This window comes from Dicentrarchus labrax, unplaced genomic scaffold, assembly GCF_905237075.1.
Source record: "Dicentrarchus labrax unplaced genomic scaffold, dlabrax2021, whole genome shotgun sequence".
NCBI classification, from domain to species: domain Eukaryota; kingdom Metazoa; phylum Chordata; class Actinopteri; family Moronidae; genus Dicentrarchus; species Dicentrarchus labrax.
This window is the reverse complement of record NW_026136730.1, coordinates 1449014-1467495: the sequence shown is the minus strand read 5'-3', so window position 1 is coordinate 1467495 and position 18482 is coordinate 1449014. Positions and strand designations below refer to the sequence as shown.

The following is an 18482-nucleotide window of genomic DNA, read 5'->3' as shown; positions in this document are numbered from 1 at the left end:
TACTCATTTAGAAAAGCTCATTGATTTGTGACATACGTAGTAATGTTGATGTCCATTTAGAAGAGCCTGAACACATCTGATTGGATTATAAATTATTTTTATCCTTCATCTTTTTGTTCTTACTTCTTTATTCAGATTGGAGTCTCTGCAGGTTGTCAGGGGTCAGCTGTGATTATCTGGTCTCCCAGCTCTGAAGTCCCCTCCTACCATCACAGAGGCTGGTTTTTTTTATTTGAGTGGCAGCAACATGGGGTTAGGAAGGCCAAGCTGCTGTGGGTTTTCTGGAGAGTGCTGCTTTACTGTAGACTGGAGACCTCTGAGGTCAGACACCATTTTTTCTTTCTGTGCTGAGATTAATATGATGTGAAAGTTGTGCTTCCTGACAGTAAAATTACAGGAACATAAACCTGATATTGCTGCTTTCACTGATCCACACTGAGTATCTTAATGCTAAAGTCTGTTTTCTTCTTCAGTGGTTTTTAGTCCATTGACTGTGTTTGAGTAATATTGACTCCACCTTTAAAACCTGAATATATAACCAGAAGATCTACCGCAGATAATTCACTGCCCTATTTCCATCTTATTATTACCTTTATGTGTTTTAAAATTGATGACAATAAATATAATGAATAAATCAATAATCTCTATTTCAACTATCAGACAATAACATCTAATAATGTCATTCTTATCATTATTATTATATAAATATTGTTTATTATTGTTGGTATCATTATTTCATATTTTATTATTATTATCATTGCTTCATTATTATAAACATTATTATTGTTATTATTATTATCATTATTATTATGTTATTATTATTGATATTATTATTGATATCTATTATTATTATTATTATTATTACCACATTTTAAGTAGTATTGCTTTAGGTTGAGGTAGGTCCTGTCATTTTATTGTTCTTGTGTTTTTTTTTTTTAAATGTGTTTATGTTAAATGGAATAATCTTCCCTTTTCTTTGAGAAGTTATTTAGTATTTGTATGAGTTTATCTCAAATCAAAAATGTCACAGGCATATTTAGTATCTTTGTAAACTTTTGGATCTTAGGTGGGTGAGACCTTCAATCAGTTTCCCTCTTGGTTTTCTTTGTGTTTGGCTCTTTAACATGAGTTTTTTTATATGATAGACCCACTAGAGGTAGAGCTGGCAGTTTTAAAAAAAAAAGAGCTGAAGTCACTGAAATGCCTCTATTGAAATGTATAATTTGTCATTAATAACAATGAGAGAGCTCTTTTTATCTTTTTGTATTTTACTATCTTGCTTATTCTATCAGAAGAAATAGATACGCTCAAGGGAGGATTGATGGAACAGGACAATGGTTTGAAAAGAGTAGTAACAAATAAGCACTATTGGCAGCAGTGCCACCTTACCCCTTTAAGTGCAAAGCCTCCACTTGCATCTATTCAGTCATGACTGAATTCCTTTCTTGTATCCAGAAGTTATCAACAAGTCCGAAAATGACACTGAATAACGCTCAGTAGAAAACAAAACTCTTCACAGTATGAGTTATGAAATATATGGGCCCAAAATAATCAACAGACCAGAGAGGAAAATTCAAAGCACTTTGCTTTTCACTTTAAGGGAAGGAGAGAATCAAAAAACAGAAAAGTAAAGTATTGGATAAATCCAATATTCACAGTTTGTCCTTCTTCAGTGTGTTTGTGTGATTATTTATCTAGATAGTGAACTTTATGTTTTTATTATCTATTATGAAGATTTGTTCTCTTGCCCACTTGTGTACACAGTAGAAACTCTCTGCTGCTTTCACCCTCCCAGGTCCAAATAATGAATGGAAGCTTGGTTCACAACAGCTATCAGAATCCACCACAATAAGGAAACCAACCTGTTTAGTTTAGTAGTAGTATTTATCTCTTCAACCTGTTTTTAATAATCTTATTCATCTCGTTAATCTCTCCTTTATCTATTTATCTTAATTGTACAGTATTAACTCTCTTTTTTACACACACTTTTTTATCTTATTAAAATCAATGAACATGAATTGTATTCAATGACCACGTTTTATGCAATGGACAATAGCTGAAAATGCCAACACATTTTTATATATATATATAATCTTTTTTTTTTGTGTCTCATGTCAGCTTAATGTACATAATTGATGTGTTGTTAGCGATGGACGACGCGCAATCGTAGTTTTGTCAAGGAAGTTTTAGTAAGTTATCTTCTGCCTAGATTCAAGGTTCACGGCTGTGTATTGTTTGAGAGCTCAACCAACCAGCTTTCTTACAGCGCTGTATAACAGGTGCTAGGAAGACGACGAGAGAGTGACGTACAGTGCCACAGCTCAACAGCATGTTTACGCTCTATCTCCGGTTGGGTTTTAAACACTTTATATATATCACAGAATCATAACTTCCCATACACCACGGTGGAACATATTCAATAAAATAGAAGTAATTATCTGTGGCGATCTTTTTTGCTTTGCGCGCTAATCCTTCATAGCATTTTCCGAAGGCGGTTTCACTGGATAATAATCAATATCCCCACCGCGGTCAGCTTTGACAATTTTCCCTCTTCCTTGTACGAAGTCCTCCAAAATGGTAATTTTGCCTTTACAGTCAGTTATCAACTTCGTCAACCTCCACTCTCTACTCCCGTGGAACATGTTTGTTCATTCATGAAAAATAAACAGAAAAAGGCAAAACTAAACAACTACATGCAGAAATCTACTGCTGAGCTGTGCATGGTTCTACATTGTTAAACTGTGAACATTGGGGATTACCTGTGTGTGTGTTTATTGGGTGTTACATTTTATTCTTTATTCACATTGAAGAGCTGCTGGTGTGGACGGGTGAGATGGTTGTCAGAGATCAGCTGTGATTATCTGGTCTCAGCTCTGAAGTCCAACCCCTCCCATCTGTGAGAGAGCTGGACCTCAGGCTAGGCAACAATCTGCGGGATTCGGGAGTGAAGCTGCTGTGTGGTTTTCTGGAGAGTCCACACTGTAGGCTGGAGGCTCTGAGGTCAGTTCACTGACTCTCTGTTACTGTTGTAGATCTGATATGTTTAATTAACAATTAATTCAGACCTAATTTATGTTCATAGTAACATACATCCATAAAGTTTTAATAAGTTACTTTGTTCATATTTTCCTTTTTGATGGATTAAATTTAGTCATCATGATCCCACAGACTTGTGTTTGTTAAAGAAACTGTAGAAAATGTCCACTGTTAGTTGTTAAAGTAAATGAATGTTTATAATTGTTGGTAAATGGTCACATCTGTGGATACAGAAGATCCTCTGAACTAATATTTGTTTTTATTAACGTCTGATCAATGGTATTGATCCTACAGAACACACACACACACACACACACACACACACACACACACATAGTTTCCAATTAATTGGCTGAACTCCCCCCCCATAGTTTCATCATGAACCAAAAATATCTTTACATTTCTCTTTAACATTGTGTTTTGGGCCTTTTCTGCAGCAAACGCGTCTCACTCAGTAAAAGTATCTGTGATGGATAAACTAGTGACAATCTGCCCTCGCTCTGCCCCCTCCTGTACAGTCTACTGACAGTCACCCTGCAGAGACACAGAGACAGGCGCTCTCTGTGCAGATACAGTCTTTATTTTAACCAGTGCAGACCAGATAAAGCAACAGTGAACAGCAGTGAACACATCAGCTGGTGCCAATAGATTCGTTACCACGTTGGTTTTGATGGTTTTGATTGGCTACATCATTAACAACGAGCCCTCCTCCACACATTGTTCACTTGCTGATGTAGAAACAGAATTGAATTGAATAGTGATATACACCAATCAGCCATAACATCATGACCACTGACAGGTATTCTAGGCCTGACTGAGATCAGCAGCATGCTGTTAATCAGGGTTGACATGAATAGGTGTATTAATGTTGTGCTGACATTATGATGATCCACAATAACACAATGACAAAGTCACTCTACTCATTTTAGAGAAAAGTTCATTGATTAGAACATAGTAATGTTGATCTCCACATTTAAAACCTGAACACATCTGATTGGATTATAAATGATTTTATCTAAATATCTACAACTTTTATTCTTTATTCAGATTGAGTTACTGCAGTTTATCAGAGATCAGCTGTGATTATCTGGTCTCAGCTCTGAAGTCCAACCCCTCCCATCTGAGAGAGCTGAACCTGAGTCTGAACAACCTGAAGGATTCAGGAGTGAAGCTGCTGTGTGGTTTTCTGGAGAGTCCACACTGTAGACTGGAGACTCTGAGGTCAGTAGAGGGTTGGAGTCAGTCCATGCTGGTTTCAGCAGTATTGTACTAAACACAGTTAGTATCAAAGCAAAGATCCAGTATTTGCTGCTTTCCTCAGTGAAGCTGTGAGAGGAGGATGGTGACAGACTTCAGGGTTGGACAGAAAGACAGACAGAGACTGTAAACACTGATTATTGACTTCTGTTGTCTGTCTTCTTCTCTCATCAGCTGGAAGTGATCTCAGTCAGAGTGTGAGTGGTGAGGAAGGAGGTTGTGTTGGAGGATCAGCTGTGTCCTGATGATCCAGAGAGGTTGAAGCAGCAGCATCAGCTCTGACTGGGCCATGTTACTGGGAGGTAGAGTGGAGAGGAGAGCTTCATCCAGCAGTGACTGACAGAGGAATCACAACCAGTGGAGATGACTCTCAGTGCTGCAGTCTGAACTGCTCTGAGATCAGCTCCACTGTCAGACACAATGTCAAGTCCACCATCATCCCTGTGTGTTCCTCTGGATGTGACAGAGTATCATCAGTGTATCTGGACTGCTCTGCTGCTGCTCTGTCCTTCTACACAGTCTCTGCAGACACACTGAGACTCCTCCACTCCTTCTGCTCCACACTCAACCACCTCCTCCACCTGGAACCTCCACCTGGATTTTATTCTTTCATTCATTCACATATTCTGAACCCAAACTGCCTCTACACATTCATTCTGTTTATGACAACAGAACTGTAGATGAACACTGACTTAAACACATTTCTTTAAACAGAGTTGCAGTTAATGTTAATTATATTTCTAATTCATTTAGTTGAAACTTTAAAATCAGCCTGCATACATAAAGTTACCTCTCTGGAGTTCTGGTTATTACCAGATACAGATTTATTGTAACACACAGAAACAAGAATATTAAACATGTAGAAAGTTTGGATTTAAGTTTAAAAACTGAAATATGATTATCATTATTAGTAAAAGATTATATACAGTTACTTTTTAAAACACTGCAAAGTCTGGAGATAATTATCTGTGGGTTTGTCTTTGGAGACGACCTCCCTTTGTTTCACGTTCTCATTTGATCCATTGTTAATATGAAAATATTGATTCAAATCATTCAAATTCAAAAACATTTTAATAACTTGTTGTATAATATTGTTTCAGTTTTGACATGATATAAACATAATAACTATAAACTTTGGTGTCATTATCAGTGATTATATAGATATATATATATATCATATATATATATGTTCCTTTTTAAAAATATATATTGTATTGACAGTTATGTTATTGCAACAAAAACAGATCCTGATATTTAAATCTAATTTTGTATTGTCTGTATTATTCTTGTTTTTTTCTCCAAATTGTCTGTAAAAATATTGAATAAAAAATAGAAAAACTATTAAAATGCAATGCAAAGAGATGTGTTCTACTTATTCTTTTATATATATTTATAATCATTTCTGGTATTGATGTTGTGTCACATTATATGGATACATTTGAAATTCAAATTGAGATTTTCCTTGTAAATATTCTTTCAATAGGATGAACTGAAACTGGTGAAACAGAAAGGATGATGCAGGAATCGAACCTGCACCACCGCTGTACGGCCTTACCTCACAACCCTGAAGGTCCAAATGTCAAACTATCACAGTGGCATGTGAATGCAGCACAGAAACAACACACCTGCACACAGCTGTAGTTTAATCTTTTATCTGTACACAATGTAAACATTAATAACGCACACACACTATATCTTTATATCTTTAACATCACTCAGCAGAGCAGTTAAAGACATTTTACTCCAATACGCAGTAATTCTTTACAAAAGAAACACATTAGAGTCACCGTCAGTCGTTGTACAAAATATTCACACGCAGCATCTGGCCCCGCCCACAACACCTGACATCACAGTGACATCACCTGAGCCGCTTACAGTCAGTCAGTATAATGCTGATTATCATCAACCTGGTTATTGATCTGGCAGGTTTCTGATCAACTGAGTCAAAAAAAGAGTAAAGTTTTAGTATTTTAAGCCTTCGTTTGTCAAATGAATAATGTTAATGAAGCGTTTATTATCACAGCCGACTGATTCCTCATGGTTTTATTAGCACTTCCTGGGAACACGTTACTAATTTCACTGATTTTCATAAATGTTTTTCTTCCACATTCATCAGTTCATGGTAGAACAATTCCTCTAAAAGTATCTTTGATATTCTGCTGAAAATAAAAAGGATTTGATTAAGAGATCCTCATCGAAATGTTCATCAATATATATCTGTGATCAGTCGAATCCATCCCATAATATCAGGTAGACTTTATTCTTTATTGCAGGTTTGTAGTTTGTCCTTGTTTAGCTCCAGAAACCTGGATCAGGTGCTGACGTGCCACCGTACAGGGGTAATAATCCGGTTAAACCAGGGACCACCAAAGCCTCACATTCAGCCTGCAGAATATATTACAATATTTCTATATTCATATTATAAGTGTTGTGAAGTTAAATGACATTAAAAGCTCTTCTCTGTATTATTCTTTTATTAAATGCTTTGTTTCACTGCCTGACTGGTGGAGGGATAATCTAGTTATCAGTCAGTTATCAGAGTGTGTTCACACCGATATAGGATCATTCAAATATCACTCATAAAGAAGCTCTGGCCGTCGGTCAATGTGGTCGAAGATCCCGGATTCAAACCACAATCATCTGTTCCCTGTGGTGGTCCGCCGCCCCGTCAGGTCGTCTCCTGCGCGTCCGAACTGACGGAGAGCCGGTCCGACCAGTCTGCCGTGATCCAGTTTCCAGTCTGTGTGTGGTTTGGTCCCGGTGGTTCACACGGGTGGAGGGCTTCATCAGGGCCTGATCCCCAAACAGCTGCTTGAAGTGAACCACATGCTCCTCACAGTGCTCTCCTGGTAACACACACACACACACACACACACACACACACACACACACACACACACACACACACACACACACACACAGGTTTGGTCCAATGACTCTGAACAGTGCTTCAATAAAAACGAACTCATAACAACCCCATTTTATATTTAATATTCCTCCCACACGTCCTGGAAAACCTGGAAATTTGAAGAATTTAGAGTTTTTTCCGTCATAGAAACAATAAATATTCCAAATATCCCTGAAATATTGTGTGTTGTCTGGAAATTTGTTGCCCTCAACCTTCCTCTGTGCCACTGTTGTATGTGAGACTCATCCCCACGGTCGGCTGTGGTTTCGGTGTTTTGGCTCACCCGGGTTGAAGTTGGGACTTCCTCTCAGCCGTTGGTTCCTCTGCTGGAACGACCTGAACACGGTGTAGAACAACATCTGGTCTCCGGTCTGCTGCGCTGCGTCCAGAAACTTCCTCGCCGACACGTTGTCGTGGCCGCCTGCTCCCAGTGAAACCGGGTTAGTTCCCCGGGCCTTCTGCGTGTATTTTGGTAGATAAATCAAACATCAACGTACCGACGCTGCGGATGAATCTGAGCGAGCCCAGAACCTGCTGCTTCGACAGCAGAACCTCGACGATCTCGTCGTTGGCCGTGGAGAGACGCTGAAAACACACAACGGCAATTCAAATAATAATTCCACTTCAGTAAAGAGTGGTTCTGTACACCCGGTGTGTGTTCGATACCTTCAACATGTCCAGTGACAGCTGGTGTGCCGGAGGGTACGTACTCTCCAGGGACAGCAGCAAACAGGCCTGAACCCACAGAAACAAACAAGGGATGTTAACGCTGCAAAAGAAAGCAAATTAAACTCTGAATAGTTGAGTGAAGGTTCAGCTCTTCGTCCCCAATGAGCTCATCACTCCTGTATCTATATCTGTCTTCTTGTCATTATGTAAGAAAACCTTAAAAAGTTTCAGGACTCTAAAGTTGATCTTATGCTGCAGCATATTAAACGTACAATATGTCCTTTCTGTCACCAGATGTTTGATGAAGCAGCGGGGATCATGGGAGGTTTCTATCCACAGAGGTGTCCTCCTCTCCAACACAAACAGACCGCTGATTAAAACCACTAAACACACTGAATAAAGCAGTTCCACCTTAACAATCACTGCTTCTCCCACGCTGTTGGACAGACAGAGGACGTCCCGGAGGGGCTGCGAGCCGAGCTGCTGCTAACGTTAGCTCAGCTTGTTTCTCTGATAACTTAAGATCCAGACGTCCGATGACTAAAATCCTTCATCCGGTTCAAATCTAGAGTTAAAAAGCACCAAGATCTAAACAGTGGATGGTAACAATGTGTTAGAATGAGCTGACCAGTGGTTTGGAGTCGCTGAGGACGTGGTACTGCAGGAACTGGTGCAGCATGTAGAAGAGGTTGTGCTGCACCAGTGTCTTAATCACCAGCTCATACAGGTAATGCTGAAAGACACAATGAGAGAGAAGTTGAGCCGGCAGCAATGTGAGGTTTGTCCTGAAGGTGGCAGCAGAGGAGACGGTCAGTCGGTACCTGTACGGTGATCTGGAACTGGTTCAGAGAACGGATGTACTCCATCAGAACCGCAATGATGAACTTATGGGAGACACCCTGCAGACACAGAGCATCATCTTACACATCACTCTTGTTACATAACGGAGCATTTAAAAGCAGATTTCTGTCATTTGGATTTAAAATCACTGTATTTCTTTACTTTTTCTGTCCAAGATTTCATTCAGTGAGTTCAATTATTGTGTTTGTAAAGATCTGGGATCGTTCTCTCTCGCCATATTAAAACACAAGGTCAGCATTTTAACATCGATCCACTCTCAGCTTCATAAGTCAGGTTCCTGTGTGTGTGTGTGTGTGTGTGTGTGTGTGTGTGTGTACCTTCCTCTCGGTGAACGACGACAGGACGTGTGTGTACATGTCTGATTGGTCGATGACCGCCTGAGTTCGGACCGGACGTTTCTGGGCCGCGCTGCCTCGACTCGGACCGGACTCCATCGCCTGCACACAGAAAACACTAACATCACATCTCACATAGAAAACATACAAATACACGTGTACAAGATAATATTACTGAGTGCAGGACGCTGACTGACTACAGTACTAGAGGGACGGCATCATATCGCCTACTGTACAGATCATATAATAGATATTACAGTTTATAATATTATAATAGAAGAGTTAAATAGACAACAAATAACAGACAGACAGAAATTAGAAGATTTAAAAGGATTAAATGAGGATTACAATAACAGTAAAGTCTCTAAATGATCTGTGTAAGAGTATCACATTGTTCCTAAATACGCGGTTCTGTTCTGACGTGTCACTATGATGATGATGATGATGATGATGATGAAGAAAAGCGCTGCAGGTTTGTGGCGTTCAGCGAGGACGTCACTCACCACGGTGTAGGTCTGCTCCGCCTCCAGGTATTCTTTATACACCTGGTTGAGCTTGTCGAAGACGGTCGCCACGACGGGAAGACTTCCCTTCTCCCCGCCCTCCAGAACTGAGAGCGAGACAGAAAACGTTTCAGACAAAACAACACAAAAGCTGATTTTCACCGCGTCACCATGGCAACGTTGTTCTTCGAAAATCCTTAAGATTCATAAGATGTTATCATCCTAAGGGACCTCTGACAGAATTTAGGCAAGATCTGGTCAATCTGCTGGAAGGTATAAATGAAAGTATAAAAATGACATTTCCTTTCACCACTAGGTGGCGCTCTCAATATTAGTGAATATTATCACATAGACATGTTCAGGGCGGGACTCTTATCAAACATCTGAAGTCCATTGAGACCGGATCATGTACTCAGAAGTTGTGACAAATCCCTTTTTCATAACGAGTCTCTGAAATTCCACGCCGCGAGCACGTCACTCGATGGATTGTCATAAATAGCACAACTTTTAATCATGAAAGTCTTTAGATGGCTGTGTCCAAATCGATCCGATCAATTCCCTAGGAGGAGGAGTTCAAATACAACGTGTGCGAATCGCCCAAAATGACCACTAAATCTAAAATGGCCAACTTTCTGTTGGGTTTGGGATATGGCGCCCACTGGATGTTTTGTTCGTCTGGATAAGATCTACGCGTGTGCCGATTTTTAAGCATATCGGGGAAAGGGGCCCCGGGTGGTACAGTTTATGAGAACTTAAAAGAACATGAGACTGCACTGTACTGATATATAAAACTATATTAGACAACCATGAGCATAAAACCTGAGCAGATCAAAGTTTGTACATTTGTTCCACGATGACCAAAGATGATGAATTTAGTTTGTTCCAATCAAAGCCGCTCTTTACACCTTGGAACTATTTTCACACAGATGCTGAATTTGATCCTGAAAGACTTTTGTTTGACATTTGAACCTTTTTTTTCTTCACAGAAAGTTCTTACCAACAAAGTTCAGTTTTAGACTCAAAGTTGAATATTTGTTCATATTTTAATATTTGAGTCATAGAAACACTTTCCCTCTTATTGTGGGTTCAAAAGAAGATTTGAAAAACAAGCTCAGAGTTTTAGAAGAAGATCAATTCTTCCACCCACCTAGAGCCGGAGTCTGTCCAAGGTTTGTGCCTCTGAAAAGGAAGTTTTCAAAGAATGATGTTTGAATGTTTTATCTTTTTATGTGTTTAAATATGTGTAGTCATTGGTGGGTTTTTCTTTCTATCTGTATGTCTCACCCTGTGTTACTGTTGTTGCTACTGTGGCAAAATCAATTGCCCCACAGAAACAAATAAAGAACTTATACAGGCACTTGCTGAGTTAACATGAACTATGTGGTTAGTTAGTAATAAGGGCCGTCTAACAGGAAGACACATGATGAATGTTCCTCTATCTGAGGGGGAAGAGAAAGAGGTATATAAGTATTATCAGCACAATGTAGTTGAAGCTCCCAGTCTCTCTCTGCAGACACTCCACTCCCCACTCCTTCCGTTACCCTGACAACCGTAACGTCAAAACCTCCCTGTCCACAGGTTACTTTCACTTTGTGAGCTCGTCCTGTCGCAGCTTCTTCTTCTGTCCATGTGAAGGTTAGTAAGAGACACTTTTCACTGTTTGACTCCTCAATGACTCTTTGTTCATCTTGTTAGTTTAGTTCAGTAGAAAGAGCAGAAAACTCTACTAACAGTCAACTGAGAACCAACATGGAGGAAGAGTTTCCTCCATCTTACTGTCAGTGTGTCACTGTTCAAAGTAATCAGAGTACTCACTGACAGTACTCAGAGTACTCACTGTATGATTTCTGTCTGTCTTTATGAGCTCACCTTATCAATGTAGTTGAAGTATGTAAAGTGAAAGTAGTCAGTGTACAGAATGGCCTCTGTCAGTGTTGTATTATTATATTAGTGGATGATTATTATTGATGCATTAACATGTAATCACTACTTTAATGTTGGAGTTGCTGCAGGTGGAGCCAATATGAACTACTTCAAATACTTTTGGCTGCTTGAATGTAAAATAATGAATTCTATTTTATAAACTGATCCCATGTTTGAAAAGTAAGCAGGAAGTAAAGCTGTCAGATAAATGCAGCTCCATGAGGCCATCTAGTGGACTGATAGTAGAAGTAGAGCAGCTGATGGCAGCTTTCTGCTCTCATGCTTCCTCAACACTGACCAATGAGAACAAGCAGCATCTCCTCTGGCCAATAACAAACCACTATTGATCCATGTATTGATTAGTTTGCAATGTGTGACAGTGATGAGAAAAGGCCATCAGTAGTTCCCAGAGTTCACAGTCATGTTTTCTAACTGCTTCTTTAGTCTGAGCAACAGTCCAACAAGACAAAGGGATTCAACTGACACTGAGATGAAACAGAGAGAAGCAGCCAATCAGTGGAGAAGCAGCTGATAGTTTTACAGCAGAAATGATGTAAATCAGTGGTTCCCAACCTGAGGGTCGGGACCCCCGCTAATGGTCACCAAAGCTTCATGGGGGGTCTGTAGGTGGGCCTATATCTCAGCATCTGGTTCACTTCTGTGAAGAAAAGTCAATGTAAAGTAAACTGTCTAATAGATCAATGACCAAACATCAGGGACAAGAAAACACTGAATTTGTCCAAAAAGAAGCATATTAAGTATTTATGATTGTTAAAAATGATAAAAGATACATAACACAGACAAACTGTATAAAAAGTTCCCTCAACAGGAAATAATCTGCTCAGAATACATCAGAATCAACTTCAACTTCTTGCAGCTACTGAGTTCAATATTTGGGTTGATTGTACAGTTTTGGATATAATATGAAATATGTATAAAATATGTCCCTCAGTCAGGGGTCGTCAGTTTACTCAGTGATAGAAAAAGGTTGGGAACCACTGATGTAAAGGATGAATGAGTGATGATGAGTTCTCAGTGCTGATCAGTGATTGGACTGATGCTTTCAGCTCTGCTCTCAGTGTTTCCTCTACAGATGAAGGTAGAAAGTCTCTGGGAGCTGATGTGGATGTGAATTCAGCAGCAGCTGCCAAGGTAACAGGATGGATTTTGGATTATTGGACTAGCTGCCACTGCGTGCTCTGACTGGATATAGTAGACTTGGAAAAAGAGCAACATTTCAACTGTTGAGGAGCTTTTCAAAGTCAGTCAAATAGAAGTGAAACAGCAACATGAAGTGTATTCCTCTAGTCTTCAACCAACCCCACAGACTAAAGAGCATTGTGAATGTCATTTCTTAGATACTGCAGCTCAAAGTGCCAACAACATTTCTACTCTGCATGGAAACTGTCAGATGAGTGGATTTAGTATTGAGCTGAATGAGCCGTTTATATCAGCCAGTAGAGTCCTATTGTCCTATTGTGTGTTAGAAATATACAGTCTGCATCTCCAGCATTTACACACTGACAGATGCTAACTTGTATATGTTGGTAAATGAGCATAATTAGCATTAATATTCAGCTATATGGACAATATTTCAGTAATTGTTTGGCTGATTTGGACAATACAGGAGTATTTTATTGGGGTTATTGAGGATGATGAATCAATTTCTGACATTTGTGGCAACATTTCATCTCCCAGTGGCCTGATTTTGAGTATTTTTTCATCAATTATGAGATTATTTACTTGCTTAATTAATGCATAACCACATTGAATAAATATCTGAACACCAATGACAAAGAGCTTCCTAAACTGCAGTTCCAATGTATTATGCATATAAATAACCTAAAAATCAGTGAACCAGAATTTGATCCATCATCCTCAGCAACTCCCAAAACCACTACTATAGTATCTGTTGAAATATTCTCCATACAGACATACATACATGCTTATTAATGCTAATAATGATAATTGAGTTGGAGTCTGTCAGTTTCTAAATGCTGGGGACCTACACTGTACATTTCTAACATAAAACTTTGGTACTCAACATTTCTGAGTTCATGTTGCTGCGAGTCGACTAATCCCTCCAATCAGAGCTGTGTGTGTTTGTCATGTGACTGAGAGGAATGATGGGAAATAATGTGTGATCTCTCCCAGCAGGTTGCTGTGTCTGTGTGAAGGTGTGGGCTCTGCTATGAATCAGTGTGAGGACAGAGAGGAGGGAGTCCCTCCCTCTAAAAGCACTCTGTGTGGGGAACATGACACAAGGACCAAAGCTCAGAGGTGAGATGAGGATCTCTAACTGTCCATGACTCTTCTCCATGTCACAAAGGCTTTGATTCTCCATTTGAAACAAAGACATTTATCTGAGCTAAAGTACGTAGTTGTCAGTATTCAAACAGGGCTGGACGATCTGATCTCAAATCAGTATCAGGAGAAACATTCAGCTTCATAATGAGAAATGTAACAGTAACATGTGTTTGAATCAATCAGAGCAGATTTCCTTCCTCATGTTGCTCACTGCTGATGTTTGTCCTGATTCATTCCAGTCTGACCAGTTCCACATTCTGCTCTTCTGGACTGGACTGGGAGCTGATTGCTCGCTGCTTAGATGTTGTAGCTGCTCTCACTTTAATTATATGGAATTCAGACAGTGTGTTGAAGTGTGTGACATCAGTAAATTGTGTTCAGTAACACGTCCATAATGTCAGTAATTGAAGACATTGTTCTTATTGTCCAGCTCTGTATTCAAACATTTCAAATTATACATCATTTCACAAAGTCTTTGATTCAGTGACAATGTTTCTGAATATGTGAGCTTTAATGAATTTCTTTCTATCAGGATCCATCAGAGACCAGACTGTCCTGAACCTGAACCCAGCTGTGTGTCCATGAAGAGTGATCACTCTATGGATCATCCTATAGAGTTCAAAGATGGCCGCCACTCTGTTGATCAAAGGTGAGGATTTCAAACTGATGATGGAAATAAAAGGATGTGTTTTTATCAGACTCTCAGTTGTGAGATCTCTATTTTTAAATGTTTTAAAATGTATTTAATGAACGGTGATGGTTTTTGTCTGATCAGTTCAATTTACAACAGCCTCAGTTTCACAGTGAACAAATAGTTGCAGCAGTTTATAGAAACTCACTGCTTTGACACCTCGTCTGTTCCTCTTTTTATCCTAATTGGACCGATATGGTCACTCCACTCCATCATTTCCCCGCCTATACTGCACACTGCACTGAATACAGCTTTAAAATACACAGTTAAACATGTCTAAATCAAACACTGACTTTATAGAAATCCTAACCAAGAACTCCCTGGGTACAAATACACTGTGTACAGTCGGTGTATTCAGTCACTGGTTCTGTCTCAGTGTGTTGTGGGTGCAGTGCAGAACTGATCCTGTTTTTCTATCAGGAGGAAAAAACCTGAACCCAGCTGTGTGTCCATGAAAAGTGATGACTCTATGGATCGTTATATAGAGTTCAAAGATGGCCGCCACTCTATTGATCAAAGGTGAGGATTTCAAACTGATGATTGAAATAAAAGGATGTGTTTTTATCAGACTCTCAGTTTTTCAACCTTTACTGACTCAGATGAAGTTCTCTGAGCACCAACACTCTTTTCCAGCAGCAGCTGCCTCACACTCACACAGTCAAACACATTCACACTGGGAGCTGCCCAGTACAACCAGTCTGATACAAGCAGACACTGAGCAGCTCCACTGGAGCAGCTGGAGGCTCTAGATGCCTTGCTCCAGGGCACTTCAGCAGTGTACAGTGAGTGAGGGAGAGCTATATGGAGGGGTTGGTGAGAGCTGTTGGGACTGAACCAAACTGAGCTGTTGATTCTCAGTGGGATCGGCAGGACTAGTAAACCTTTACCACTACAGGGAGTCATCAGATTCACTGTTCACATCCAAATATCACTTCATGGACCTTTACCTTGTGTTTGTCTCTGTGTGGACAGACATAATGTGTGCTCATTCTTCATGATTCCTCCACAGAGTGGACCAGGAGAGCTCAGAGGTTCCCAGTGGTCATTCTGCCCAGCAGCATCAAACACACCTGGACTCCATATTTATGGTCTGCACATGGACAATAACTACTTTTACATCTATTGTGTTCACAATAATCTCCATGCTGCACTTTTTAGACCAGTGGATTGTCAGTCTGTCCAACATGGATCTGATGTTTGCTTCCATGATTTGACTTTGATTGAGTCATTCATATAATATTCTGTTCCAGCTGCTGGAGGACAACATTGTCACTTTTGTGAAGAACGAGCTGAAGAAGATCCAGCAGGTTCTGAGTTCAGATTACCCAGAATGCTTGGAGATTCAGAGGGAGGATGAGGTGGTGTTGGACGGTGAGGATGAGGAGCAGAGGAAGAGCAGCAGAGAGGCATTTCTGAAGATCACAGTGCTCTTCCTGAGGAGAATGAAGCAGGAGGAGCTGGCTGACTGTCTGCAGAGCAGTAAGAGGATTTCTCTAAAGATTTAACTCGCTGGATAAACGAGACATTTACTGATGTCTCAACAGACCGACCAAAATATATTCACATACTCATTCTTTAAAGCCAAAATTGGTCACAACTCACAAATTAAAATGCATAAGAACGCCATGATAATTCATTGTATTAAAAATTTCAAAAATAATCATATTTTATTTAAATATACAAAGAGAGACCACTCCTTTTCTTCTGGCTGATGTGTTGCTAACTTCTGTTTCAGTATTTTATAAATGTAAATATAATATATATATATATATATATATATAATATTTTTTAAAGGAAGGTTTCAGACCGCAACCTGTCTGCACGAGGGTTCACAGAAAACATGCATTAAATAGCGGCTGCCTCCAGGTGTGTGCCACCAGCAGTTTAACACAGTGAAATGCGGCAGAGGATGTGTGCTTGGATATGGGCAACAACCACTTCCCCTCATTGAAATGACTGGTGGCAGTAAGTTAGCACCATAACTTTTGGTCTCAGGAAAAAACAAAATAGATATTTTCTATCTGAGCTGAACATTTTTCTGCTTTAGGGGAATGAAATATTTTATTTATCAATCACTTAATGATCATATTTTCTGTGTCTTCATTAAGAACATCTTGTTGGAGTTTGTCAGCGTGGACTTAAATCTAACCTGAAGAAGAAGTTCCAGTGTGTGTTTGAGGGGATTGCTAAAGAAGGAAACCAAACCCTTCTGAACCAGATCTACACAGAGCTCTACATCACAGAGGGAGGGACTGCAGAGGTCAATGATGAACATGAGGTCAGACAGATTGAAACAGCATCCAGGAAACCAGACAGACCAGAAACAACAATCAGACAAGAAGACCTCTTTAAACCCTCACCTGGAAGAGATGAACCAATCAGAACAGTGATGACAAAGGGAGTGGCTGGCATTGGGAAAACAGTCTTAACACAGAAGTTCACTTTGGACTGGGCTGAAGACAAAGCCAACCAGGACATAGAGTTCACATTTCCATTCACTTTCAGAGAGCTGAATGTGCTGAAAGAGAAAAGGTTCAGCTTGGTGGAACTTGTTCATCACTTCTTTAGTGAAACCAAAGAAGCAGGAATCTGCAGGTTTGAAGAGTTCCAGGTTGTGTTCATCTTTGACGGTCTGGATGAGTATCGACTTCCTCTGGACTTCAACAACACTGAGATCCTGACTGATGTTACAGAGTCCACCTCAGTGGATGTGCTGCTGACAAACCTCATCAGGGGGAAACTGCTTCCCTCTGCTCGCCTCTGGATAACCACACGACCTGCAGCAGCCAATCAGATCCCTCCTGAGTGTGTTGACATGGTGACAGAGGTCAGAGGGTTCACTGACCCACAGAAGGAGGAGTACTTCAGGAAGAGGTTCACAGATGAGGAGCAGGCCAACAGAATCATCTCCCACATCAAGACCTCACGAAGCCTTCACATCATGTGCCACATCCCAGTCTTCTGCTGGATCACTGCTACAGTTCTGGAGAAAGTGTTGAAGACCAGAAAGAGAGGAGAGCTGCCCAAGACCCTGACTGAGATGTTCATCCACTTCCTGGTGGTTCAGTGCAAACTGAAGAACGTCAAGTATGATGGAGGAGCAGAGACAGATCCACACTGGAGTCCAGAGAGCAAGAAGATGATTAAATCTCTCGGGAAACTGGCTTTTAAGGAGCTGCAGAAAGGCAACCTGATCTTCTATGAATCAGACCTGACAGAGTGTGGCATCGATATCAGAGCAGCCTCAGTGTACTCAGGAGTGTTCACACAGATCTTTAAAGAGGAGAGTGGACTGTACCAGGACAAGGTCTTCTGCTTCGTCCATCTGAGTGTTCAGGAGTTTCTGGCTGCTCTTCATGTCCATCTGACATTCATCAGCTCTGGAGTCAATCTGCTGGCAGAACAACAAACATTCTTCATTTCTTTATTATTTAAAGACAAACAGAATCTCAAACATCTCCACCAGAGTGCTCTGGACAAGGCTTTACAGAGTCCAAATGGACACCTGGACTTGTTCCTCCGCTTCCTCCTGGGTCTTTCACTGGAGACCAATCAGAATCTCCTGCGAGGCCTGCTGACACAGACAGGAAGTAGCTCTCAGACCAATCAGGAAACAGTAAAGTACATCAAGAAGAAGTTGGAGGAAGATCTCTCTGCAGAGAGAAGCATCAATCTGTTCCACTGTCTGAATGAACTGAATGATCATTCTCTAGTGGAGGAGATCCAACACTACCTGAGTTCAGGACGTCTCTCCACAGATAAACTGTCTCCTGCTCAGTGGTCAGCTCTGGTCTTCATCTTACTGTCATCAGGAAAAGATCTGGACGTGTTTGACCTGAAGAAATATTCTGGTTCAGAGGAGGCTCTTCTGAGGCTGCTGCCAGTGGTCAAAGCCTCCAACAAAGCTCTGTAAGTACAGAGAGTTGGATTTCTATATTATTACTAAAATACCCTGTTATCTTTTAAACTTACAGATTGTTTTGCTTTATTAT

At 40.3% G+C, this 18482-nt stretch overlaps 2 protein-coding genes and 1 long non-coding RNA gene across 4 annotated transcripts in view; 2 read left to right on the top strand and 1 right to left on the bottom strand.

Annotated features, from left to right (window-relative positions):
• Positions 1-4121: 4121 nt before the first annotated feature.
• On the top strand, positions 4122-4888 carry LOC127359537 (uncharacterized). Its single transcript, XR_007882646.1, has 2 exons — positions 4122-4257; positions 4468-4888. It is a non-coding gene; the product is annotated as an uncharacterized LOC127359537 (long non-coding RNA).
• Positions 4889-6321: 1433 nt separating this feature from the next.
• Positions 6322-10281, bottom strand: LOC127359475 (regulator of MON1-CCZ1 complex-like). Its single transcript, XM_051393259.1, has 9 exons — positions 10260-10281; positions 9570-9676; positions 9049-9168; positions 8692-8769; positions 8499-8603; positions 7868-7936; positions 7699-7786; positions 7485-7622; positions 6322-7139 (listed from the first exon to the last, which is right to left on the bottom strand). The coding sequence occupies exons 1-9, from the start codon at positions 10279-10281 to the stop codon at positions 6919-6921; spliced, it is 948 nt and encodes a 315-aa protein (XP_051249219.1). The 3' UTR covers positions 6322-6918.
• An 828-nt stretch (positions 10282-11109) lies between these two features.
• LOC127359477 (protein NLRC5-like) overlaps positions 11110-18482 on the top strand; it is a 186285-nt gene continuing 178912 nt past the window's right edge. The window contains exons 1-8 of one of the 2 annotated variants that reach the window (XM_051393261.1): positions 11110-11204; positions 12572-12644; positions 13647-13772; positions 14332-14448; positions 14911-15009; positions 15500-15578; positions 15741-15969; positions 16599-18399. In XM_051393261.1, the coding sequence (XP_051249221.1) occupies positions 13684-13772; positions 14332-14448; positions 14911-15009; positions 15500-15578; positions 15741-15969; positions 16599-18399 (2414 nt within the window). In that variant the 5' untranslated portion in view covers positions 11110-11204; positions 12572-12644; positions 13647-13683. The remainder of the gene's footprint in view (positions 11205-12571; positions 12645-13646; positions 13773-14331; positions 14449-14910; positions 15010-15499; positions 15579-15740; positions 15970-16598; positions 18400-18482) is intronic. The other variant, XM_051393262.1, reaches the window with a different exon arrangement.